General features: G+C 42.0%; 1 protein-coding gene across 1 annotated transcript in view; it reads left to right on the top strand.

The window, feature by feature from the left end:
- Positions 1-26,446, top strand: part of ZNHIT6 (zinc finger HIT-type containing 6) — a 60,819-nt gene that overhangs the window by 10,898 nt on the left and 23,475 nt on the right. The window contains exons 6-8 of the mRNA XM_073357182.2: positions 3,826-3,894; positions 5,034-5,114; positions 11,615-11,695. Of these exons, the coding sequence (XP_073213283.2) occupies positions 3,826-3,894; positions 5,034-5,114; positions 11,615-11,695 (231 nt within the window). The remainder of the gene's footprint in view (positions 1-3,825; positions 3,895-5,033; positions 5,115-11,614; positions 11,696-26,446) is intronic.

Below are 26,446 nucleotides of genomic sequence, written 5' to 3' on the forward strand. Positions count from 1 at the left end.
ATTTAAATACCTAAAGATGCAGATAGGCTACAAATGCCAGAGCACATTAGGCACCTTAAATCTGTGCTTAGGCACTTTTGAAAATACCAGTAGTCACCTATCCTACTTCCTTAGGCACCCAGATACCTATGAAAATCTGTCCCTTGGGGTCTAGAAGCTGCAGTGTCTACAGCACTTGCCTAAATCATGGTACACAGACCCACACTACTAGGGATTGTTTCAGCAAAAAGATTGGAGACCACAGCAATCCAGACACTCTACAACAGCGTTTCTCAAATGTGGCCACCAGGGGCTTTTTCCTGTGGTGATGGTAGGGGGAAGGGGTGTGCAAGCAGCAGCCTTCCCCTGGGGTTGCCTGGAGGGATTGGGCCCTGCCCCCCTCTGGAGCAACAAACACCAGAGGAGCAGGCAGCCAGTGTGAGTTCCCCATCGCCCTTGGCCCCTGCTGCCTCCCCACCTTCCCTTCCAAGGCTTAATTTGTCCTCCAGTTTGCCAGAGCTGAGTAACTTCTGCTGTGAAAAGTGATATTTTTGTTTAATATCACTTTTCACTGCCTCCCAGCTAGCTAACAAGTCTGCTGCTGTGAAGTGATATTAACAAACATACAAATATCACTTTTCACAGAAGCAGACTTACTAGCTAGCAAGTTTTTTAAAAAAAACAACAAAAACCACCCCCACGCACACAACCAAAAAAGCAAAAGAAACAACAAAAACAGCATGCAAAGCATCTTATTTGTTTCTATTCAATTTAAGTCTAGTAAATAATAGAGACAACTGTACATTTTTTTTATTACCGAGTCTTCAAAAAAATCCCTACATAAATAAATAAATTACTACATGTATATGTGCATATTTATTCTTTTTCCCCAAAGTTAATTAACAATTTTAGGAAAAATTGTCACAGCGGCCATCAGCAAGAGTTGGTGGCCACACTCTGAGGCCACCAAAAAATTGGTTGTGAGAACCCCTGCTCTGAGGAGGTGATGACTGTGCTGCTCATAGAGCTACCACCATTATCATATTGAAAGAAATGACAGTAACAATCGCTGTGTTCCTTGCCTATAGGAACAGTAGCTTGGTTTGCTTGTGGATTATTTGCTTGTATGTTTATTTGGGGAAATTAGGAAAAGCACAGTTGAAGAAATTACTTTATGTTGCAAATTTAAAAGGTTTTGGCAGGGTAAGGGGGAGCAGATGTTTGTTCAGGAAGAACCAGTAGCTGTTAAAAAGCTTACAGATTTTAGAACCTAATTTGCATAAATATTTTTAAGTTTGGTACATCTCATTTAGGAGAAGATGTGCTTAGATTGCTATCCAATTCAGGTTCTGGGCCACCCTGCACAAGAACTCTTACAGGACCCTGCTATCTTCTAAGGCCGTGAGTCTCCCTTCCTGCTCTCCACTGCCCCCGCAGTGCAGCCCCCTCCTGCGCTGGCGGTGCGGCATGCTGAGACTACAGGGGAGGGGGGACAGCAGGGGAGGAGTCAGGGGCTCAAGGGCCAGGCAGGATGGTCCCGCAGGCTGTAGTTTGCCCACCTCTGCTCTACACACAGGTACTGGAGGAGGATGATTTCACCTCTGAGACCATTTTGACCAAACTGAAAGGAAAAGAAAAAGCCAAGCCTCATTCTTAGGCCCTATTTTCAGAGCAAGAAATGAAATATGTCTTCTTACTACTACTACGACATACATGTACATCTTATCAGTTGTGACTTTCAGTCGTGATCTTGCAACCTGCCTTCCAGTTGACAACACCCCCACCTTTAGTCCCACAGCAAGTTTTAATTAAATACTGGAATAGTGCTTTGCACATGTACCTGCCGTGTAAGTGCCCATCACAGACTGGATGACAGGAGATGGATCACATGATAATTGCCCTGTTACGTTCATTCCCTTTGAAGCACCTGGCATTGGCCTCTGTAGGAAGATAGGATACTGGGCAAGATGAACCATTTGTCTGACCCAGTATGGCCATTCTTATGTTCGTATATTCTAAGTGCTAAATATTAAAGTACAGCTGAGATGGGGATTGTGAGCTTGTTAATAGTCAGTTGAGTTGAAGCCCTTCTTCATTAGCATTGCAGTTTGCTGTACAATTGTTCAGTGATATTAATGTTGCTTTGAGTTTGCCATCTTCAGAGGTGCTAAGAATTTTCTGACAGGATTTTTCATATGGCAGATTTAACATTCAAAACATGAATCTTCTTTCAAAATTAATTTTAAATTAATGTTTGAGTTTGGAACTTGTAATAGTAAATACCATACCATTATACCAAACTGCAGGTCTTAAAATGTGAAGACAGGGCACATACTTTCAACTGTACCAACTTCTGATTACGGAAGCCACATAACTAGCCACCCTTTTTGTGTCCTCCTCCAACTCTTGTCTTTGCAGCCTCTTTCCTCTCCCTGAGCTGGTCTGCTGTGACTCAGTCTCTCTTTAGAATACTCATACTTAAAGAAGCCTCTAAATATTAATCCTCCCTTTTAACAAACTTTAACAAGTGGTTCAGAGAAAGAGGATGGAAATGGAGAATTCACAAGACATTCTGTACAACTCCACTCAGTCATTTGCTGCTTGTGGTACCCTAACATTCATCTATACGTTTGTTATCTGTTTAGATTCTAAGATTTATGTAAGGTAAGGACCTGGTTTTCCCTCCTCTTAGAAAAGCATCCAACACTGTTTCTGTGCTATGTAAGTAATCTGAAATATTGTATGGACTGTAACCTTCCCCTAGAAATAACTAGGTTAAGAATAATTATTTATTTCAGCAAACAAACTTTGTAAGTCTCTCATCTAAAAGCAATAACATAGTTAATTGTACTTAGCAACCAATTTGTTGTCTACTGTTTTGCTACTGGATGCACGTACATGCCTCTGTAGCCAGCTGGACCCAACTGTATAGTGTTTCAACTGTCTGATACCCAAACTAACTTCGTTACAACAGCAGCACATTATTTTTAATCATAATTTTGTAAACCTTTGTAAACTTGATGGTTAGGAGTCCCAAGTCTTAGATAGCTGAAAAAAGTACCATCAAAAGTTCCTGAATTTCAGGGAATTGTCAGACCTCTGGAACTTTGTAAATGCTGCTTCAGTTTAACCTCACCTTAACTATATGTGCTGTGTGTAAAATTCTAAACTAGAAAGAGCAGCTGCATAATAATACCTAGCTCTTATATAGTACTGTTCATCAGTAGATCTCAGAGGTCTTTACAAAGATGGTCAGTGACTGTCTCCCCATTTTACAGATGAGGAAACTGTGGTGCAGAGAAGTGAAGAGATTTGCCCAAGGTCACCTAGCAGGCTAGTGGTAGAACCAAGACTAGAGCCCAGGTCTCCCAAGTCCCAGCCCAGGGCTGTCGGGAAGGTCTGACTGCTCCCATAAAGAATGTGTCTCTTTGAACCATGTAGCAGTAGGTAATTTCTGCTTCCAAACACCTAATAAAAATTGCTCTATAATTAACTATGTTGGCAAAAGGGGAAGGGAAGGGAAGGGGCTTCTGGTTAAGGAACTGGACAGGGACTCAGGAGATCTGGGTTCAGTTCCTGGATGTACCACAGCTTTCCTTTCTGACCTTCCTGTAGATTGCTTAATCCCTTGGTGCCTCAATTTCCCATATATTAATATGGGAATAATAATAATACTTTTCTCCCACCCTGTGTTTATGTAGATGGTAACCTCTTTGGGGCAGGGACTGTCTCTTACTATTTACAGTACCCCATCTTGGTTGAGGTCTCAAGACTGTACCAGTACAAATAATGATGCAAATAATACCTCTGAGATATTAGTGTGTGTTTCTCTCTCTCTCTTTTTAGGGAGCAAAGGTTCTACTGGCATTTGAAGCTCATATTTCCTCACAGTCATGCTGAATACACAGTAAAAAGGTACCTGAGATTGTGAAAAGCAGATGTCTATAGTTAATGATAGCAAACTAGTTTTATAAGACTATTTGGTTAGTTTCTTAGCCATCTTTTTGTATGTGGTAATAAGACTCAAGATAAAGATTTATTTTATTTTTTTGGTTGTTACATAGGGGACACCTCAGGTTAATTCACTTTTTTAAAATACTAGTTTTGTTTCTATCGCCTTAGAAGCATAACACTGAAGTCTGTTTTCAAATTGAATTTCTCTAATTTAAATACTTGTTTTATTTGATAATCTTTTGTAAATAGAGCAGCCTTGTATATTCCTCCTGATGCTTGCTGTCCACATGCATCAGCATGCTAATATAGAGGAGTTTTGCATACTCCTAATGTTTTCCTTGATCTTCAGAGAAAATCCCACTCCCTGCAGGAAATCCTTTCCCACACCAGAGAGGATGGAAAGGAAGCCATGTTGCCTTTGTAGCAGATGCTACTAACCCCCTCCCTGAAAGGTACCTGTAGGAAAGCAGAAAAACAGCAAAACAAAAACTACCTCTTCTCTCCCCATGCCTGTTTGGGCTAGGAAAGCTGAGAAGTAGCCACTTGCTGTCAGGGCTGGAAGTTGCTTTTCCAGCTGCAGGCATGGGGAAGGATAAGAGGAACAGTCTTTGTTTCCTTCCTGCAGGTGTCAGCTAAGTCCTAATGTTGAATGAGAGTATGTTTGTGCTGCAGTTAGACACCCATGATTGTCCTGTACTAAGCTGACTCAGGTTCACTGGGCTGTTCAATTGTGGTGTAGATGAACAGGCTGGAGCCTGAGCTCTGGGACCCTCCCCACTCAGGGTCCTAGAGCCCAGGGTCCAGCCTGAGCCCAAATGTCTACACTGCAGTTAAACAGCCCCTTAGCCAGATGCCTGCAAGCCCCAATTGACACAGGACAGCTGCAGGTTTTTAATTGCAGCATAGACATACCCTGTGTGCTGGGGCTGGTAATATCCATTGTCAGCTTGTGCTATGTTGATGCACATTGCACCCTTTCCAGATGTTACCTGCTGGTGTTATATCAATTTAAATATGGAAATACCATTTCCTTAAAATTGCTTTAATATTTCTTTTTGAATGATACTTAATAAACTGCATTTTTATCTTTTTGGCCAAAGGGTGCCCGATGATAAAACACTAGGTGAAATCCTTAAACCTTACCTTGATCCTGAAGAATCAGATCCTGTTATTCGTCAAAGGTATGTATTAAAAACCATTAGTAATTTTACTTAACTGATTTTAAAATAACAAAACTAAAAGTTTTCCACTTTTACCATTCAGAATTGGATTCCTAGCTAATAGTGCACTTGCCATCTTTGTGATAAAAGCCACCTCATTAATACTTATTGACTGAAACTAAATTAAGTAAATTTCATGATTCTAAGGAAAGGAAGGAGAGAGCAAGAGAGCAGCTGAATAAGGACTTCAAAAAGCAGAGTCTAAGAAACTCAGAGAACTGGTAGGTAAGGTCCCATGGGAAGAAAATCTAAGGGAAAAGGGAGTTCAGGGCAGTGGTGGTTCCTCAAGGAGACAATATTGAAGACACAACTGTAAACTATTCCGATGTAAAGGAAAGATCAGAAGAATGACCTGAAAATTAAAAAGGAATCGTACAAAAACTTGAAACATTGAGGAGGAGGAATACAGAAGAACAGCACAAGTATGTAGTGACAAAATCAGAAAGGCTGAGGCACAAAAAAATGAGTTACATGTGGCAAGGGACATAAAAGGCAAAGAAGAGGATCTTTAAATACATTAGGAGCAAGAAAAAGACAAAGGAAAGTGTAGGTCCTTTGTGTATCTGGGAATGAGAGCTAATAACAGATGACATCAAGAAAGCTGAAGTGCTTAATGCCTATTTTGCTTCAGTCTTTACTAAAAAGGTTAATGGTGAGCAGATACTCAACAATGTTAACAACTAAGGCAAAGAAACATAAGCCAAAATAGGGAAAGAACAAGCTAAAGAACATTTGGATAGATTAGATGTATTCAAGTCAGGAGGGCCTGATGAAATTCATCCTAGGGTACTTAAGTATCTATCTGTAGCAATATTGGAGCCATTAGCAATTATCTTTGAGAACTCCTGGAGGACAGGAAAGGTCCCAGAAGAATGGAGAAGGGAAGCATAGTACCTATCTTTTAAAAGGGGAACCAGGAGGACCCAGGGAATTATAAACCAGCCATCCTAACTTCAGTACCTGGAAAAATACTGGTGCAAATTATTAAACAATCCGTTTGTAAGGACCTGAAGGATCATAAGATTATAAGGAATAGTCAGCATGGATTTGTCAAAAATAAATAATGACAAACCAACCGAATTTCCTTTCTTGATATGATTATTGACGTAGTGGATGGGGGGAAGCAATAGACACGCTATACCTTGATTTTAGTAAGGCTTTTGACACAGTTCCACAGGACATTCTCATAGCAAACTAGCAAAATGTGCATCCACCTTAGAGTAATTTCATCTAGATCACAACTGGCTGAACAACTGTTCTCAGAGTTATCAATAGTTTGCTAGTGAAGTCTAGTGGAGTCCCACAGGGGTCAGTCCTGGGTCTGGTACTAGTCAATATTTTCTTTAATGACTTGGATAATGGAGTAGAGAGTATGCTTATAAAATTTGCAGATGACACCAACCCGGGAGGGGTTTCAAGCACTTTGGAGGACAGGTTAAAAATTCAAAATGACGTTGACAAATTGGAGAATTGGTCTGAATTCATTGCGATGAAAATCAATAAAGACAAGTGCAAATTACTTCACTGAGGAAGGAAAAAATCAAATGCACAACTACAAAATGGGGAATAACTTTCTAGGTGGTAGTACTGCTGAAAAGGATCTGCGGGTTATAGTGGACCACAAACTGAGTTGTCAATGTACTGCAGCTGCAAAAAAGGCTAATATGATTCTGGGGTGAATTAACAGGAGTGTAGTATGTAAGACACAGGAGGTAATTGTCCTGTCTACTTGGCACAGGTAAGGTCCCAGCTGGAGTACTGTGTCCAATTCTGGGCACCACAGTTTAGGAAAGATGTGGACAAATTGGAAAGAGTCCAGAGGAGAGCAAGAAAAGTGATAAAAGGTTTAGAAAAATGACCTATGAGGAAAGCTTAAAGGAGGGCATGTTTTGTCTTGAGAAAGGAAGACTGAGGGGAGACCTGATAAGTCTTCCAGTATGTTAAGGGTTGTTGTAAAGAGGACAGTGATCACTTGTTTTCCATGTCCACTGAAGGTAGGACAAGAAGTAATGGGCTTAATCTGCAGCAAGGGAGATTTAGGTTCGATATAAGGAACAGCTTTCTGACTATAAGGGGTAGTTAAGCTGTGGAATAGGCTTCCAAGGGAGGTCATGGAGTCCCCATCATTGGAAGCTTTTAAAAACAAGTTTGAGAAACACCTGTCAGGGATGGTCTAGTTTACTTGGTCCCTTCCAGCCTTGCATTTGTATGCTTCTAAAGTCATTGAATTTAAACCAGCAGCACTCAAAGAAATTGCTGATGATACAAATGAAATGATTAAAAAATCCAAAGAATTAATTTAAATGATGGTAATGTTAATGCCTTATCTGGAGAAAGTAGAGAAACACGTTTGCAATCCAAGCTGATTCATAGACAGTCTTAAAATTCTGGCTAGTGGCAGAATTTGGGGGGGAGGGATAGCTCAGTGGTTTGAGCATTGGCCTGCTAAACCCAGGGTTGTGAGTTCAATCCTTGAGGGGGCCATTTAGGGATCTGGGGCAAAAATTGGGGATTGGTCCTGCTTTGAGCAGGGGGTTGGACTAGATGATCTCCTGAGGTCCCTTCCAACCCTGATATTCTATGATTCTATGAAACCTGTATTTACATTGACAGGAAGGCTGTTTTCATAGAATATCAGGGTTGGAAGGGACCTCAGGAGGTCATCTAGTCCAACCCCCTGCTCAAAGCAGGACCAATACCCAACTAAATCATCCCAGCCAGGGCTTTGTCAAGCCTAACCTTAAAAATACCTAAGGAAGGAGATTCCACCACCTCCCTAGGTAACGCATTCCAGTGTTTCACCACCCTCCTAGTGAAAAAGTTTTTCCTAATATCCAACCTAAACCTCCCCTACTGCAACTTGAGACCATTACTCCTCGTTCTGTCATCTGCTACCACTGAGAACAGTCTAGATCCATCCTCTTTGGAACCCCCTTTCAGGTAGTTGAAAGCAGCTATCAAATCCCCCCTCATTCTTCCCTTCCGCAGACTAAACAATCCCAGTTCCCTCAGCCTCTCCTCATAAGTCATGTGTTCCAGTCCCCTAATCATTTTTGTTGCCCTCCGCTGGACGCTTTCCAATTTTTCCACATCCTTCTTGTAGTGTGGGGCCCAAAACTGGACACAGTACTCCAGATGAGGCCTCACCAATGTCGAATAGAGGGGAACGATCGCATCCCTCGATCTGCTGGCAATGCCCCTACATATACATCCCAAAATGCCATTGGCCTTCTTGGCAGTAAGGGCACACTGTTGACTCATATCCAGCTTCTCGTCCATTGTAACCCCTAGGTCCTTTTCTGCAGAACTGCTGCCGAGCCATTCGGTCCCTACTCTGTAGCGGTGCATGGGATTCTTCCGTCCTAAGTGCAGGACTCTGCACTTGTCCTTGTTGAACCTCATCAGATTTCTTTTGGCTCAATCCTCTAATTTGTCTGGGGCCCTCTGTATCCTATCCCTACCCTCCAGCGTATCTACCTCTCCTCCCAGTCATCTGCAAACTTGCTGAGGGTGCAATCCACACCATCCTCCAGATCATTTATGAAGATATTGAACAAAACCAGCCCGAGGACCGACCCTTAGGGCACTCCACTTGATACCGGCTGCCAACTAGACATGGAGCCATTGATCACTACCCATTGAGCCCGACAATCTAGCCAACTTTTTTCTATCCACCTTATAGTCCATTCATCCAGCCCATACTTCTTTAACTTGCTGGCAAGAATACTGTGGGAGACAGTGTCAAAAGCTTTGCTAAAGTCAAGGAACAATACGTCCACCACTTTCCCCTCATCCACAGCGCCAGTTATCTCATCATAGAAGGCAGTTAGATTAGTCTGGCATGACTTGTCTTTGGTGAATCCATGCTGACTGTTCCTGATCACTTTCCTCTCCTCGAAGTGCTTCAGAATTGATTCCTTGAGGACCTGCTCCATGATTTTTCCAGGGACTGAGGTGAGGCTGACTGGGCTGTAGTTCCCAGGATCCTCCTTCTTCCCTTTTTTAAAGATGGGCAGTACATTAGCCTTTTTCCAGTGATCCGGGACTTCCCCCGATTGCCATGAGTTTTCAAAGATAACGGCCAATGGCTCTGCAATCACATCCGCCAACTCCTTTAGCACTCTCTGATGCAGCGCATCCAGCCCCATGGACTTGTGCTCGTCCAGCTTTTCTAAATAGTCCCGAACCACTTCTTTCTCCACAGAGAGCTGGTCACCTACTCCCCACGCTGTGCTGCCCAGTGCAGTAGTCTGGGAGCTGACCTTGTTCGTGAAGACAGAGGCAAAAAAAGCATTGAGTACATTAGCTTTTTCCACATCCTCTGTCACTAGGTTTCCTCCCTCATTCAGTAAGGGGCCCGCACTTTCCTTGACTTTCTTCTTGTTGCTAACATACCTGAAGAAACCCTCCTTGTTACTCTTAACATCGCTTGCTAGCTGCAACTCCAGGTGTGATTTAGCCTTCCTGATTTCACTCCTGCATCCCCGAGCAATATTTTTATACCCCTCCGTGGTCATTTGTCCAATCTTCCACTTCTTGTAAGCTTCTTTTTTTGTGTTCAAGATCAGCAAGGATTTCACTGTTAAGCGAAGCTGGTCGCCTGCCATATTTACTATTCTTTCTACACATTGGGATGGTTTGTCCCTGTAACCTCAATAAGGATTCTTAAAATACAGCCAGCTCTCCTGGACTCCTTTCCCCCTCATGTTATTTTCCCAGGGGATCCTGCCCATCAGTTCCCTGAGGGAGTCAGTCTGCTTTTCTGAAGTCCAGGGTCCGTATTCTGCTGCTCTTCTTTCTTCCCTGTGTCAGGATCCTGAACTCAACCATCTCATGGTCACTGCCTCCCAGGTTCCCATCCACTGTAGCTTCCCCTACTAATTCTTCCCGGTTTGTGAGCAGCAGGTCAAGAAGAGCTCTGCCCCTAGTTGGTTCCTCCGGCACTTGCACAAGGAAATTGTCCCCTACACTTTCCAAAAACTTCCTGGATTGTCTGTGCACTGCTGTATTGCTCTCCCAGCAGATATCAGGGTGATTTGAAGTCTCCCATGAGAACCAGGGCCTGCAATCTAGTAACTTCCTTGAGTTGCCGGAAGAAAGCCTCGTCCGCCTCATCCCCCTGGTCCGGTGGTCTATAGCAGACTGCCACCACGGCATTACCCTTGTTGCTCACACTTCTAAACTTAATCCAGAGACACTCAGGTTTTTCTGCAGTTTCATACCGGAGCTCTGAGCAGTCATACTGCTCCCTTACATACAGTGCAATTCCCCCACCTTTTCTGCCCTGCCTGTCCTTCCTGAACAGTTTATATCCATCCATGACAGTACTCCAGTCATGTGAGTTATCCCACCAAGTCTCTGTTATTCCAATCACATCATAATTCCTTGACTGTGCCAGGACTTCCAGTTCTCCCTGCTTGTTTCCTAGGCTTCTTGCATTTGTCTTTAGGCACTTGAGATAACTCGCTGATTGTCCCTCTTTCTCAGTATGAGGCAGGACCCCTGCCCTCTCGCGCACTCCTGCTTGTGCTTCCTCCTGGTATCCCACTTACCTCAGGGCTTTGGTCTCCTTCCCCCGGTGAACCTAGTTTAAAGCCTTCCTCACTAGGTTAGCCAGCCTGCTTGCGAAGATGCTCTTCCCTCTCTTCGTTAGATGGAGCCCGTCTCTGCCTAGCACTCCTCCTTCTTGGAACACCATCCCATGGTCAAAGAATCCAAAGCCTTCTCTCCGAAACCACCTGCGTAGCCATTCGTTGACTTCCACAATTCGACGATCTCTACCCAGGCCTTTTCCTTCCACGGGGAGGATGGATGAGAAGACCACTTGCGCCTCAAACTCCTTTATCCTTCTTCCCAGAGCCACATAGTCCGCAGTGATCTGCTCAAGGTCATTCTTGGCAGTATCATTGGTGCCCACATGAAGAAGCAGGAAGGGGTAGCGATCCGAGGGATTGATGAGTCTCGGCAATCTCTCTGTCACATCATGAATCCTAGCTCCTGGCAAGCAGCAGACTTCTCGGTTTTCCCGCTTGGGGCGGCAGATGGATGACTCAGTCCCCTTGAGGAGAGAGTCCCCGACCACCACCACCCGCCTCCTTCTCTTGGGAGCGGTGGTCGTGGAACCCCCAACCCTAGGACAGTGCATCTCATGCCTTCCAATCGGCAGAGTCTCCTTCTGTTCCCTTCCCTCAGATGTATCATCTAGTCCACTCTCCGCATTAGTACCTGTGGAGAGAACATGAAAACGGTTACTTACCTGTATCTGCGTTGCTGGTACATGGACGCTCCCCTTTTTTCTTCTGGAGGTCACATGCTGCCAAATTGGTTCACCATCGTCCTGTCCCCGCTGTTTTGGTTGTAGGCATCTAAAAAGTTAGTAAATCTCTTAACGGTAACAAGTGGTTTAGACTTTTTCTTTAATGTGATTTGTCTAGATTTCATGAGTTGTGTTTTTTTTCCAGATTAAAAATATATACAATGTCTCCTCAGTCAGATGTGCAAATTTTAATGAAAATAGAAAACAGGCAACATAATTCTGTCAGGTAAGGGATATATTTTTTCTGTATGTAGGCTGTTTGTGTACTTTTTAGAGAGAAATTACTTGTTGAAGATGTTTCGTAGTCTCTAGTGGTGTTGTGATAAAGGATAATGTGTCTGTACTCTCCCAGATTAAATCACTTCTGTTTAGCAACATGAAATTACAAAAAAGTTGCAGTTAAAATCAAGATAAAGTTTAGTGAGACAACATGTAAGCATCTGTAAAATTAAGCTGAATTTACTGTGCCACATGATGCTTTCTCAACATTACTAGCTGGTCAGATTTCACATTCTGGTGTTTTCAGATCAAGATTTAAGCTTCTTGAACCTAAACTTTAATAGAATTTTATTCTTTATTATATTAGCTCTGGACAAAATTTGTTTTATACCATCAAAATAAAAACTGTGCGAATAGCTAAAGAAATAATTCTACACATATCATAAGCACCATTTGGAACACTTCACCCAGCTGCCATTGTTATTGAAAAGGGAACGTACTTTTAATACTTTAGTTTATTGTGATTGACCCATAATTCTTAGGAATGCAGTTTAGAAATCTTAACTTTCTTCAAATGTAACAAACTTAATGTCATCTAACTTTTTCCCTGAAACATGACATACCATTGTTAAAGAAAAGCATCAATGATATTACGAGAATGTCTGTTGTAAACAGACATTCAATTTCGCTGTCATTTAATTTAATTGTAAACTCTATGCAAGAGTGAGTGTAGAATATACTCTGAACTTGAATGACAGAATGAAACTTTACAAATTCTTAACTTTTCTTCTTCTGATACTTGTTTCTCAGTAACTGTGACATTGGCTACAAGATAGTTGTCCGCTAGCAGTTTTTCTTTTTGCATAAAATGAGCTGATTTCCACGTCAGGATTTAATACATTTAGGAGACTTTGTCAACTTCTACTTTTTTTAAAAAATTGACTAACTTTATAAAATTACCTTTCTGATAGAGCACCATTTAAATAGTATGTACAGTATTTTTTAGAAAAATTCCCCATTTTAAATTATTTTTATTTGGGCTTTTCTGCTCTCCTGCTAATTGGTTGGTGGGGGGGGGGAGATCAAGAGCTCCAAAAACAAACATGTTGTTGAAATCTTTACTTATTATGATTGCAGCCTATCTTGTTCCCTTCCTCTTTATGCATATATTGCCTGCCACCACTGAACTGAGACTTGCTGCAGAGTTTTTTGTTTTGATTTGGTTTTTTTGTCGTGTAGGCATTCCTTCTATGAACTAGTATAATAAATTTGAGGGGAGGATCAGCTTGATAAAGTATGTGACTTCGAATCCGAAAGTATATGTTCTTTTACTTGCTCTATCATGGTTAGTTTGTGTGCCTGTCAGCAAGTCACATAATCTCTTCTCAGTTTCTCCTTCTGTAAAATGGTCATTATATTTTTCTTAGTTCACAGAGGTATTGAGCTAAAATTCATTAATGGTTTGTGACGCTCTTTTGGATCTTCAGATAGAAGGTGTAGTGCATTTAAAAGAAATTAAAAATCCTTAAGGTTGATCTTCATCTTTTATGTCCAGATATTCAGCAAAATTAATGGGATTATTTACATGTTTAATGTTAGTACTTAAGTACCTTGCTGAATCCTGGGTATAGTTATGCATTCCTCTTGTGGAATGTGAATAGAAATTAAAACTTGTTCTGTTCTTGATTAACTTACCATAGCACTAGGCAAAATAGCCTAAACTTACTAACCAAGACCAAAGGTAGACCTGCGCTGTGGTTCCACAGTGAGGTCTAAAAGGCAACATTCTAATGGGAAGCCCTGTGCTTTAAAGGAAAGACTTAAGTTTTGGTTGAAGTTGAGTATTACAGGAAAATTTAAGAACAGTCACCAACGTCAGAATTGCTCTTTTGTGTGAAATCTTCACTTTTTATGATTACAAAGAGGACTGTGTGAGAGAAAAATCTTCCTTAGATTGACTTCATTTCTCAGCACTTTTTGTGCAGTCAGTTATGTTCTGTTTTTGTGTGGTTCTTACACACAGAAAAAGGAAGCAAAATATTTTTAAAAGGAAAATGTGATTGTAAAACACCAAAAATTTGGTGAGGAACTCAAGCAGGTAACTTTTTTTTAAGTGATAGATTTAAAGCTGATGGCATCCCTTTTAAAATATCAACACTTAACAAATATATCTGTTTCAGTTCTGTTAAAACAGATATGCTTGTTTTTAGTGCAGTTTTCGGTGCAGCAAGGAAGTTGAATGCTGATCTTTGCTATACCTTCCTCCCCCTTTGCATTCCTTCAGACCATTTCTTCTCCCACCACCATGTTGCTGCCCTATATTAGTAAGGGTAGTGTTAACAGCTTTTCCTCTATTGTGCAGGCCAGGTTATTCTTTAATAACATGGGCTTGTCTATGGAGATCTAGTGCACCGCAAGGCAGGGTGTAAATCTACTGTGCTCTAGCCTGCTGCCCACTAAATGGCTGTGTGGACCCTGCTGCCATGCACTAAAAGTTCTGTTATACACTTCAATATACTGCTGTTTCACTATACAGCATTCCATGCACTACATGTCTGTATAGACAAGCCCATAAGTACATAGAGTACCCCATAATCCACCAGTGCTCTGCTCTGCTCACATTGTCAAAGATCAGGCAGAGCAACGGCCCAGCTGTGTGAAAGGAAACCTTTTACCACTAAGTAGTGGGTTGGTGGAGGAAAGTACCAGTATACTGCCCCACAGCCTTTTAAGTTCATATGAATATTCTATTATCTAGGATTCAAAAAACACCTTATTAAAATGGTTAGATAATAGGAGGACTTTAAAACTATACATTGTCAAATTGGGTAGGGTTTTAGTCCAGAGTCTCTTAAGACCGTTATCTTCATAATTGCAAATATGTATCATTGTAAGCACAGGTTCTCAGCTTGCAGCCCAATCAGTGCACAGGTGTAGCCCATGTGACATCCTCAGCACCATACAGGTAGTATATATCCATATGTATGCAACCCACATAACACAGAGAGAGCCGCACATGCGGCCCACAATAGTAAATAGGTTGTGAACCTAATGGAATGCAGTGGTGTTTCAGAGAACTAAATAGGATTATTATAGGCTATAAAACATTAGGCTCCTAATTTTAAGATAAGCATCTTACAGGAGGATTTCAGTATTTCTTGAAAATGTTTATAAAACAGGAATTTGTGGTTTAATTTTGACTGTTTAATTCTATGACTCACAGTGTAACAACCATTTTAATTTGAATGTCATTTACAAAATGCTAGTCTTATCGGATATTTTTTTCAGGAGAATATTTGCCAGCTACTACATGTTTTTACTTTAAATCATGGGAACCCCAGCTTGGGAAGTTAAACAACAGTTGGCTAACACTACTTCTGCACAGATAGACTGGGTAGCTGTTGAACAACATGAAACTTGCTTGCTTTCCATTGACTCCTTTTTATGTTAGATAGTGACATTCTTCTGCAACCTAATTTATCTGAGATAAGCCTCTGTTTTTGTTTCCCTGGTACAGTCTTCTTCCTGTAGTGCACATAATATGGGAGCCTCTCTTGGCTGAGGAGGACTATGCCAGGATTTCTTTCATTGTGTGTTGGTATTACTCCTTAATCATTTGGAACAGCTTTGGTTGAGTGACTCAAAGCACACCCTCTCACCATTACCTAGAATTTTAGAGTGTGACTACTAGACCCTTGATAGGCCTCTCGATTAACTACAGGTACCTTTAAAAGGGATCTTATAGAGGGAGGATTGGTATCACCAGTGTTATATAGACACAGAAGTTCTCCTTTTACTCTGAAGTCTACAGCTCTCTTCTTTTTGGTTTTGGAAAATCTGCTTTTGGATGGGTTGCTAAAAATTAAGTTTTCCATCTGGAGATGTTAACCCCTATCACCAGGTATGCAATATTCAGTTTGTCTAAGTTTTTTGTTCTGGTGTGAAACTATTCCAGGGGAGGTTTAAGTGCTGCCTGTTGGATGATTTTTGCACTCTTCTACATTCTTTTATAAAATAGCATTTTCTTTCTTCAAAATAAATTAATGTCCTTACTGTGTCTAATCCTTTATTTGGGATGCCTTCAAAGTGACTTCATGTGGTAAGATTATTGCTTTTTCCACTAAGGGAAGGAAAAATGCAACTGCCAAATTATACAGTCTAGTTTGGGAAATACACCTTCTCATTTTCCTGAGAGAGCTGCCAGAGTTGCCTTTGTGAAGCAAATAACTTGATGTTCATTGTAACTAAATTGATGGTCAGAATAATTTGATCAGATTAGTAAACAAAGACATGCCATTTACATGCATTTATACCAATACAAATATTGCCTGATGAGGCTGCTGTTAAATCATTCATATAATATTCTCCTGTTAATACTGACTATGACAAATTTTGTTTTGCAAGAAATCTTTTTTCTAACAGACTGTCTTTTTGAAACTCAACAAGGATCCTTTCATAAGCTAATTTTCTTCCTAGCCTGTTAACTGTTCATGACTCATTATTAATATATTTTTTTCAGAATAACTGTCATGGAGTTAATTTTAATATAACATCAGGAGCCAGATTTTAAAAGGTATTTAGGCACCTAAAGATGCAGATAGTTGCATAGTGTGAGTTAAAATCTGGCTTTAAAGGCCTAGAAGTCTTCCATTAACTTCAGTGAGTTTTGGATCAGTTCCTTGAACAGTACAGGAATACTGAGTAAAATCAGGCTATATCCTACAGGTATTCCTAATGCAAAGCTTCCATTGACTTCAGTGGAATTCACACTTTCAGAGGGCTCCAATGATGGGGTCTGTACATTTTGTACTGGTGCAACTCATATTTCAATGCTTTAAGAAGCCTTAAAACATCAACACACAATCAGATTGCCTCTTCCTAGATGCAGTGAGTGACATTGGCCAATGCAAATGGAAACACAGCCATCCTATCTTATTCAATTATAGTGGATAGTGAGGAAGAAAAATCCATTAAACAAGTATTGCAAGTGCTTCTCTTCTAAACGCCATTTCTTTATGCTGGTGACCACTTATTTTGCTTTAACTGATCCAAAACAGTTTCTTCCCAGAATTCTGGATGTTAGTAATTCTGGAGCACTTTCCTGTCTCAAGATCAACTGGCAGAAGTAGGAGTTATTTGCTTTGGTAAACTCTTATTTCCATGCCCAGAGAGAATTTTCCTTTGTGGCCTAATGTTTTTTTAAATATCTAGGGATTAAAGTCACTTTAGAGTCTGCTAATATTATGCTCTTTGCTATTAAGATCACTAAAACCAACTCACTGACAAATTAAAAAGCTTGATGTACATGCCTCTATCACTTTAAGATAGTATAAATCTTGTAATAGTGATTGTGCTGGAATGCACTTTGTTGTAAATGTTGATATTGATTTATTAGGTTTTATATATGTATTTGAGTGCACCCGCCATGCGCTATGATCTGTACAAATATGAAAGAAAGCTCAGTTTGTGTCCAAATAGGATTATTGTCTAAAAAGACAAACTGATAAAAATAGGGAGCCTTTCTTTCTTTAACCTTCCAGTTAAAATAATTGTAGGTGTCACAAATAGAAATGGTAGGTTAAAATAAAAATCAGATGTAAATGGAAGTTGACTGTCTCTTAATTATAAAAATCCATTTGCTTTAATTGTGTATTTATTCAAATGTGCCACTTCACCTTCAGAAAATTGTCTTGACGTTTAAGATGTGGTATAAATAGTAATGGTATTCTGATGAAGACCAAGCAAAATAACAACAATTATTAACTACGGCTATTTTATTATCAAAGAAAGGAAAAGAAAACTTTCAACAGAACAAACAAATGACACAATACAAGTGATAAACTAGTGACTTCCATTTCAATTTGCTCTATATATCTTTCTGAAGAGAGCTTTAACAGAGATTCCACCCTTGAGAGTGAACCCCTCTGTGGGCTCTTCTTTCTTGGTAAGTTAAGAACAAAGTAAATTATTTTCCAAAATTGTTATGAATCCATCCCTTACTATGTCCTTAGGCAGCTAAGAATGTTTATAGATGGGCTAAAGAGTTCTGTTTCAAGGCTGGTGAACCTGTTGGTTATTAGTAAATAACCAGTTTATAGTTGGCAAAGTAGGCAGTTTTAGCTAAACCCTGTGAAATCAAGAAAAACATTTAAATTTATTACTTAGACGCAGTATTTAATGAGCCAATTATGAATATTAAGACTCTTAAGGCCAATTACATTCCACTATTTCTCTGGGCATAAGCTTTCATGGGCTAGAACCCACTTCATCAGATGCATGGAGTGGAAAATACAGTAGCAGAAATAAATACACAGCACATGAAAAGATGGGAGTTGTCTCGTTAGACGGACTTCCCACTTGGTAAGGCAACTCCCATCTTTTCCGGTAGAGGCTGTGCCGCACAGCCTAAGGGGGAAGGAGTTCTACTCCCGGTACTTCCTCATCCCCAAGGCCAAAGAGGGCTTTCGCCCCATTCTAGACCTGCGCGGGCTCAACAAATTCCTGGTCAAGGCCCAGTTCCGCATGGTCTCTCTGGGCACCATCATCCCTTCCCTGGATCCGGGGGACTGGGGACGCTGCCCTCGACATGAAGGACACATACTTTCATATCATCATCCACCCAGCACATTGGCGGTTCCTATGCTTCACCGTGGGCCAAGAACATTACCAGTTTGCGGTTCTCCCATTCGGTCTAGCCGCGGCCCCAAGAGTGTTCACAAAGTGCATGGTGGTGGTGGCGGCCTTCTTAAGGAGGCAGAGAATCCAGGTGTTCCCTTACCTCGGCAACTGCCTCCTGGCAGGCCGATACAAGGCAGAATTGCGGGGCCATGTGGAGGTGGCCCTGAGATTATTCCGTGAGCTGGGGCTCCTGGTCAATGACCCCAAGTCCACGCTTGTACCCAAGCAGAGAGTGGAATTCATAGGGACAGTCCTGGACATGGTGCAGGCCAGGGCAAGCCTTCTGGTATCCCGATTCCAGGTTATCCAGCAAGCAGTGACCTCCCTACGCCAGTTTCCAACGACAACAGCCCGGTGCTGCCTGCAGCTGCTGGGCCACATGGCAGCATGCACAGATGTGATCAGGCATGCCAGACTGAGGCTCAGGACTCTTCAGGCGTGGCTCACTCAGGTGTACCACCCAGGCAGGGACCCCCTGGACTTGGTAGTGACAGCCCCAAGGGATGTTCTGGACTCCCTTCTGTGGTGGCAGTCCAAGCCTGTGGTTTGCGAAGGCATCCCCTTGCCGTACCACAAGTGGACTTGATGCTGGTGACGGATGTGTCAGATCACAGATGGGGGCTCACCTGGGGAACCTCATGATGCAGGGGTTGTGCAGAGCGGTCGCTCCATATCAATGTGAAGGAGCTCAGGGCGGTTAGTCTCGCCTGCCAGACCTTTCATGCCACTCTGAGTGGTCACAGCATAACAGTTCTGACAGACATCGCTACAGCCATGTTTTATATAAACAAACAGGGTGGGGCTTGTTCCTCGCCACTCTGTCGCGAGGCTCTCCTCCTCTGGGACCTTTGCATAGCCCATGCAATTCACCTCGAGGCGTGCTATTTCCCAGGGGTATGAAATGAGCTGGCGGACTCCTTCAGCAGGTCGTACCGCATGCATGAGTGGACGCTCAGGGCGGACGTCATGCTTTCGCTCTTCTGCAGGTGGGCATTTCTCCAGGTAGACCTGTTTGCCACCGGGGCCAATGCCCAGTGCCTGCGTTTCTGCTCGTTCCAGGTCCGCAGCCCAGGCTCGCTCGCGGACGCGTTTGTGATCCTGTGGAGGGGGGGCTTGATGTATGCCTACCCCCGCTCCCCTTGGTGCACAAGGTCCTACTCAAGGTGCGCAGGGACAGGGTGGAAGTGATCCTCATCGCCCCAGCCTGGGCCCGCCATCACTGGTACATGTCACTCCTAGAGCTGTCGGTGGAAGCTCCAGTAGTCCTGCCCCTACACTGGGACCTCATTACACAGGATGGCAGGCGGCTTCTCCACCCTGACCTACAGTCACTGCACCTGACGGCGTCGAGGCTCTGTGGCTAAACACCCTGGAGAGCCAGTGCTCCCTTCCAGTGCAGCAGATTCTGCTTGGCAGTAGGAAGCCCTCTACCAGGGCGGCCTATATGGCCAAGTGGAAAAGGTTCATGTGTTGATGTGAACCCTGACAGGTGCGGCCATGCCAGGCCCCCGTGCAGGCCATCCTGGAGTATCACCTGCACCTGAAGCAGCAAGGGCTAGCCCCGTCCTCACTCAGAGTGCACCTGGCGGCCATCTCCGCCTTCCATCCGGGGTTCTGGGGTGGGGGGAGAGGGGTTGGTTGGTGTTCTCCCACCCAATGATGGGACGGTTCCTTAAAGGGTTGGAGAGGGTGTTTCCGTAGTCCTGCCCACCAGTCCCTCCATGGAACCTTAACCTGGTCCTCTCTAAACTCATGGGACCCCCTTTTGAGCCCCTTGCTTCCTGTTCCCTCCTCCACCTTTCCTGGAAGATGGAATTTCTGGTTGCCATTGCCTTGGCCAGAAGGATGTCCGAACTCGGGGCCCTCACCTCTGAGCCACCGTATACAGTATTTCACAAGGACAAGGTGCAGCTCCGGCCGCACCCCAAGTTCCTCCCTAAGGTGGTCTCCCAATTCCATTTGGGCCAGGACATTTGTCTACCGGTGTTCTTTCCAAAACCCCATACGGAGGGATAGCTCATTGGCCTGCTAAACCCAGGGTTGTGAGTTCAATCCTTGAGGGGGCCATTTAGGGATCTGGGGCAAAAAAAATTGGGGATTGGTCCTGCTTTGAGCAGGGGGTTGGACTAGATGACTCCTGAGGTCCCTTCTAAGCCTGATATGCTATGATGTGCGTTGAGCGTTGGCATTCTATTTGGAGCGCACCAAGCCCTTTCGCAAATCCGCGCAGCTGTTTGTAGCTGTAGCCGAGAGGATGAAAGGCCTCCCAGTGTCGGTGCAGTGGATTTAGTTGGATGGATTACAAGCTGCATCCGAGCATGCTATGAGCTCGTAGGTGTTCTGGCCCCCGCAGTCACGGCCCCTTGACCAGGACGCAAGCGACTTCCACGGCGTTCCTGGCACAGGTCCCAATCCAGGAGATCTGCAGAGCAGCCACCTGGTCCTCGGTGCACACCTTCACGACCCACTATGCAGTCAACTAGCAGACCAGAGAGGACGTGGCAGTAGGCAGAGCAGTCCTCCGAGCAGTTGTTCCGTGACTCCTACCCTCCTCCAGAGGTAAGTTTGTGATTCACCTAATGTGGAATGGACGTGAAAAAGCACTCAAAGAAGAAAAAACGGTTACTTCCTTTCTCGTAACTTTTCTTCAAGATGTGGTGTTCACGTCCATTCCACCACCCACCCTTCTACCCCTCTGGAGTCGCCAGCAAGAAGGAACCGGAGGGGGTCGGCCCAGCGGGGGTATATATGCACAGCGCAGTGGCGCCACTTGGGGGCCCCGCCAGCCCGACGGGAGCCGCTCAGAGGAAAAGTTTCTGACCCTCGTGCACGCAGCGTGCGCACGCCTAATGTGGAATGTACGTGAAGAGCACATCTCGAAGAACAACAGTTACGAGAAAGTAAGTAGCCGTTTTTTCTAACCACTTGGTGATTAACAGGAGAAACTGAGTACATGTGGCACCTTAGAGACTAACCAATTTATTTGAGCATAAGTTTTCGTGAGCTACAGCTCACTTAAGCTTATGCTCAAATAAATTGGTTAGTCTCTAAGGTGCCACAAGTACTCCTCTTCTTTTTGTGAATACAGACTAACACGGCTGTTACTCTGAACCCGGAGAAACTGTTAGTCTTAAATTACAACAGGATTTCAACATTCCATCAAAATCATTACAGTAGTTTTAAATCTCATCCATTGGCAGTGTCTTAGGTAACTTCATCTCACCAATCCAAGTTGAAGTCTTGGAGAGATTTTCCTTGAGTTGATTTCTTCTTGACTCCTCTTTCTTAAATGGTTTTTCTTACTTGTCTGTGGCAGTGCTGTGTTTGAGTTGGGTAGTGGTGTGTGTAAGTGAGGAGTGCTCACTTCAGAGTTTTTATACCCATCCCCTTCCTATTTCCATTAAATTATAGGAAAACACACCTCTTGCAGGGTTGTTTAGATTCAAAGGTCACTGCTTCATGCCTTCGGGGTTAGCTTAGTTGACATTTTCAGCTCCTGAGTATACAGTCTGCTTAATGAATATGCAACATTTCTTTAATTGCCTTTGTTTTTGTGACTCGAAAGATCCAGATAACTTTTACTTGGTTTTAACTCTTTTTGTTCAGTCTAGTTTCAGAGAAGTTCTTTCAAATTTGTTTAGTTTGACAGAAAATGAATGTCTGTTTTCAAAAAGCCCAAACACACCTGTTTATACAAAAGTTTTTAATCTTCAAATATCTTTTTAAATTAAATAACTTTAAAGTCTTTAACTTAAATAATTAAAAGTTGTTAACTTTAGAGAGATGATTCTTATCTTCTGAAGTTAGTTAAGGGTTTTCTTATCCAGTGCCAGTTCTTAATTTCCGATTAATATAAATATTCACTGTTTAATGGCTTTTACACTGGTTTAGCAAGGTCATTAGATGCCATGTTGGTACGTGAAGCATTTTACTATTTACATAGCAATGACATTAAGAGCTATATTAGGAGCTTTGCATTTAGCTAACATATTTGCAAGTCTGCATTTCACAAAGGTGTTTGCCATTTCCGCATTTAAGAAATAAACAAGTTTAACAGTTCTCCAGCTACATATTCTTCTCTGAAAATTTTAAGAACACAAGCAGGTTTTCTTGCAAGAGGGTGGGGGTTGGTAGAGCCCACTCTTCTCAGATTTATTGCTCTGATAACACATCCTGCATTCCTTTTTACAATTAAGGCTCCACTTAAAATATGGGTGTTTTTACATGGTCTGTTTTCTTGAGATTTGATTGTCCTTGAAATATAGAAGCAGAAACCTTCTGGAATTTCTTTGATTAGCTTTAACATTTTGTAACAGAACTAGCAAAACATATGTATTGTTTTATTTCCAAGCACTTGACTATAACATACTTAGAGTTATATCTTAGTATTCAGTAAAAGTGCAAACAAGTTTGTAACAACTTTAAAATTAAGTTATAATAATTTTAATATCGCTTCTGCATCAATATTGAAGATTCTCCCCAACAGCTGGATCTAAATGTACTCCTTCCATGCCTCTAATGCTGTGTGTGTTCTTATTTATCCCAGACTTCATTTTTTTATTAAAACTTTCTTTCCTCCTTCAAAAAAAGAAAAGGAGTACTTGTGGCACCTTAGAGACTAACAAATTTATTTGAGCATAAGCTTTCGTGAGCTACAGCTCACCGATGAAGTGAGCTGTAGCTCACGAAAGCTTATGCTCAAATAAATTTGTGAGCTGTAGCTCACGAAAGCTTATGCTCAAATAAATTTGTTAGTCTCTAAGGTGCCACAAGTACTTCTTTTCTTTTTGCGAATACCAGACTAACACGGCTGCTACTCTGAAACCTTTCCTCTGTCAGCTTTTCTTATAGCTTGACATATCTTTTAAATCTCCTGATCAGTTCATCTTCAGCCTTAACTGTTGTCAGCAACTCCAACCATTCTGTATCCAACTAAAGTTCTGCTTTCCCTTTCTTCTTGGGAATATCAGTCTGTCTGCTCCTTTTAATAATAGGTTTCAGAGTAGCAGCCGTGTTAGTCTGTATCCACAAAAAGAACAGGAGTACTTGTGGCACCTTAAACTAACAAAATTATTAGAGCATAAGCTTTTGTGGGCTACAGCCCACTTCATTGGATGCATAGAATGGAACATATAGATAGACAGATATACAGAGAAGGTGGAAGTTGCCATACAAACTGTAAGAGGCTAATTAATTAAGATGAGCTACTATCAGCAGGAGAAAAAACTTCTGTAGTGATAGTCGAGATGGCCCATTTCAGACAGTTGACAAGAAAGTGTGAGGATACTTAACATGGGGAAATAGATTCAATATGTGTAATGACCCAGCCACTCCCAGTCTCTGTTCAAACCCAAGTTAATGGTATCTAGTTTGATTATTAATTCAAGCTCAGCAGTTTCTCGTTGGGGTCTGTTTTTGAAGCTCTTCTGTTGTTAGCTTGAATTTTTCAACTGATTAAAAACAATAGGGAGCAGCAGTTTCCAGAACTTGTAAGTTTTACTGTAATGATCGTCATTTTCATTCCTATTCACTTAATGTTCTTGTATTACACAACACAAATGGAAAGCAGCAATATAGTCAGTGCTAACGGTAACAAATACGTATGATCTGAATCTTTAGTATGCCAAGTTGAATGTTCATAATCGCTTACTTGACCTTTGAAAAACTTTTATAGATTATTCCAGTCTGCATAGAACATGTCCTTTTTGCTATCTTGAGCAATAAGTTGTTTTCCCAGGAATAATTGTTTTAAACCTGGAGTATTCTGCTTCCATTTTCACAAAATAGCATTTAGTACCCAATAGTGAATTCCATTGGATTTAATGGACTCTTTTTAATTGTTTGTATTACTGCACCTAAGGATCTCAATCAAGGAGTCAGGGCCTTACTGTGCTAAAACTGCACAAAAGCTACAAACATGGGGAAAAGGAGTGTAAGGGAAGAGATGGAGGATGAGAGAACAATATAATCTATTTAACATTAGTCATGGCTTGCCTCCTGCCTATCTGGTCAGCTTGGAGTGTTCTGTAGGCACCAGGGGGAGACCTGAGGGGCAAGTGATGTGGTATATATGGCCAGCATCCATCAGGATAGCGAAACTGGTAAATCCCTTCAGGGGGGTGCGAAGAGATTCTGCCTTGATTCATAAAGGGTTCATTGGCTGCTAGGTTTGGCCAGAAGAGTCTTCAACGGGGCCATATTAAGATGTTTCCATAAAGCAGGGATGGTTTTGGGGCAAGGGCTTCTGGAAGAAAGGAGTTAAGCTTGCTCACAACTGAGCAGAGAACATGCAGGATTGTTCAGTGAAGCCAGACTGCTGTGAAAAATGGTCTCTTGGATGTCCCTTCTGTCACAAGGGCAGACTTGAAAAGGGAGCCTTTTATGTTCCTGTCAGAAAAGAGAACCAGAGCTATTTCCTTCTGACCCTGCCAAAGGGGAATCCCTCTGTTTATCTCTTACTGACAGAAGGGAACTAGGACTATTTGTCCCCCACCATGGAGGGACTTGACTTTCCTACTTGTTTGCCAGGAAAGAAGCTTGTTTGTTTGTTTTTTTTATTTATATAAAAGGGTTAGTAACCCCTTATTGGCAAGTGTATGGCAATGAGCCTCTTACACAGATAAGATGTAAAAGCTCAAGACAGATGAGTAACAATACAGAGTCAAGATTTAAGTTTAGGCAAGATAAGCTGTACCAATCTAAAATAATAGAGGGAGTGAGGAGAACACATGTCAAAAGTAGTGAATGTAAGGAAGTAGTAAGTCCTCTTAAGTGGAGCATCATTCTGTCTATAGTACATTAAAGGTCCTGTATTAGTGTTTCCAGATATCTTTTATTCTATGTCACATTTCATTACATTGGATTATCCAATGGCTATGGCATCAGCTTTTTATCTTCCCTACGTTCTGTCAGAAAGTAGAGTTTGATGCAAAGGAAACTGCCTTTGCTAGTTGTTTTAACGATACTGTACTGTATGTTTACACCCACGTTCTGGAGCTTCGTTTTCGATTGGGATTGGACACTGGTGAAGGGTGGAGCAAGGATTCTGCACCGTCATGGTTGGATTTATGTGCTCTGGACCGAATTCAGGGTGTGTTAGGGCTGCTCTATGCGGTGCCAGCTATAGTAGTTCCTGTGTAACTGCTGTTCTAATTGGAGATCAGGTAAAATTCTTTGTGCCCTTCTCCTCCACACCGTAAGCCTGCCAGCTGGGTCACATGGTGAAAGAAGTACCTACACAAGGAGAAGATACCTAGAGAACTCTTTAGTCTAGCAGACAAAGACATAATGAGATCCAGTGGCTGGAAGTTGAAGTTAGAGAAATATAAACTAGAAAAAAGATGCAACTTCGTAACAGTGAGGGTAATTAATCATTGGTACAGATTACCAAGAGAAGTGGTAAATTTGTTCTCATTTTGAGTCTTTTAATTGAGATTGGATATTTTTCTAAAATATAGACTCTAGTTAAATCCAGTATTCCCTCTAATTTTTGACAGGCCATGTGCGCAAAAAATTTCTTCTGTGCAAATTGTTGTGCTTGCGTGCAGTATTTCGCCGTGTGCACGGGGTTTAGGATCTGTGTGCACGCGCACAGCTTAGAGGGAACAGTGGTTAAAACCACAAGTTGCTAGGCTTGATAATATTCACGTAAGAAGAATTCCTTCCACTTCAGGAATAATTGGGTGAAATTCTATGGCCTGTATTATGCAGGAAATCAGACTACAGTTGTCCCTTCTGGCCTTAAAGTCTATAAATCTATATCATTCCTTGTGCTAATATTTCCAAAAATATTGCTAGCCAGACACTAGTGCTTATTTTGTAAATAAGAATCCGATAACTAGGAATTTTAAATGACAGAGTCTTTGTGTCTGACCTGCAACTTAAAAGCTGTCTCTACTTCTGAAACAAGTTTTACAAGGAATAAATCTCTCAATAAATCTCTCAATTTTGTAGCATCTGCAGATTCCATTAATGTGCTGTTTACTTCCATTAATTAAGATATTAAATGAAACTTGACCTAACACTTCCTCCTGCTCTGTACATGACCACTTTTCATTATGCTTTGTTTACAGTCACTTAG

This window comes from Lepidochelys kempii, chromosome 8, assembly GCF_965140285.1.
Source record: "Lepidochelys kempii isolate rLepKem1 chromosome 8, rLepKem1.hap1, whole genome shotgun sequence".
NCBI lineage: Eukaryota > Metazoa > Chordata > Testudines > Cheloniidae > Lepidochelys > Lepidochelys kempii.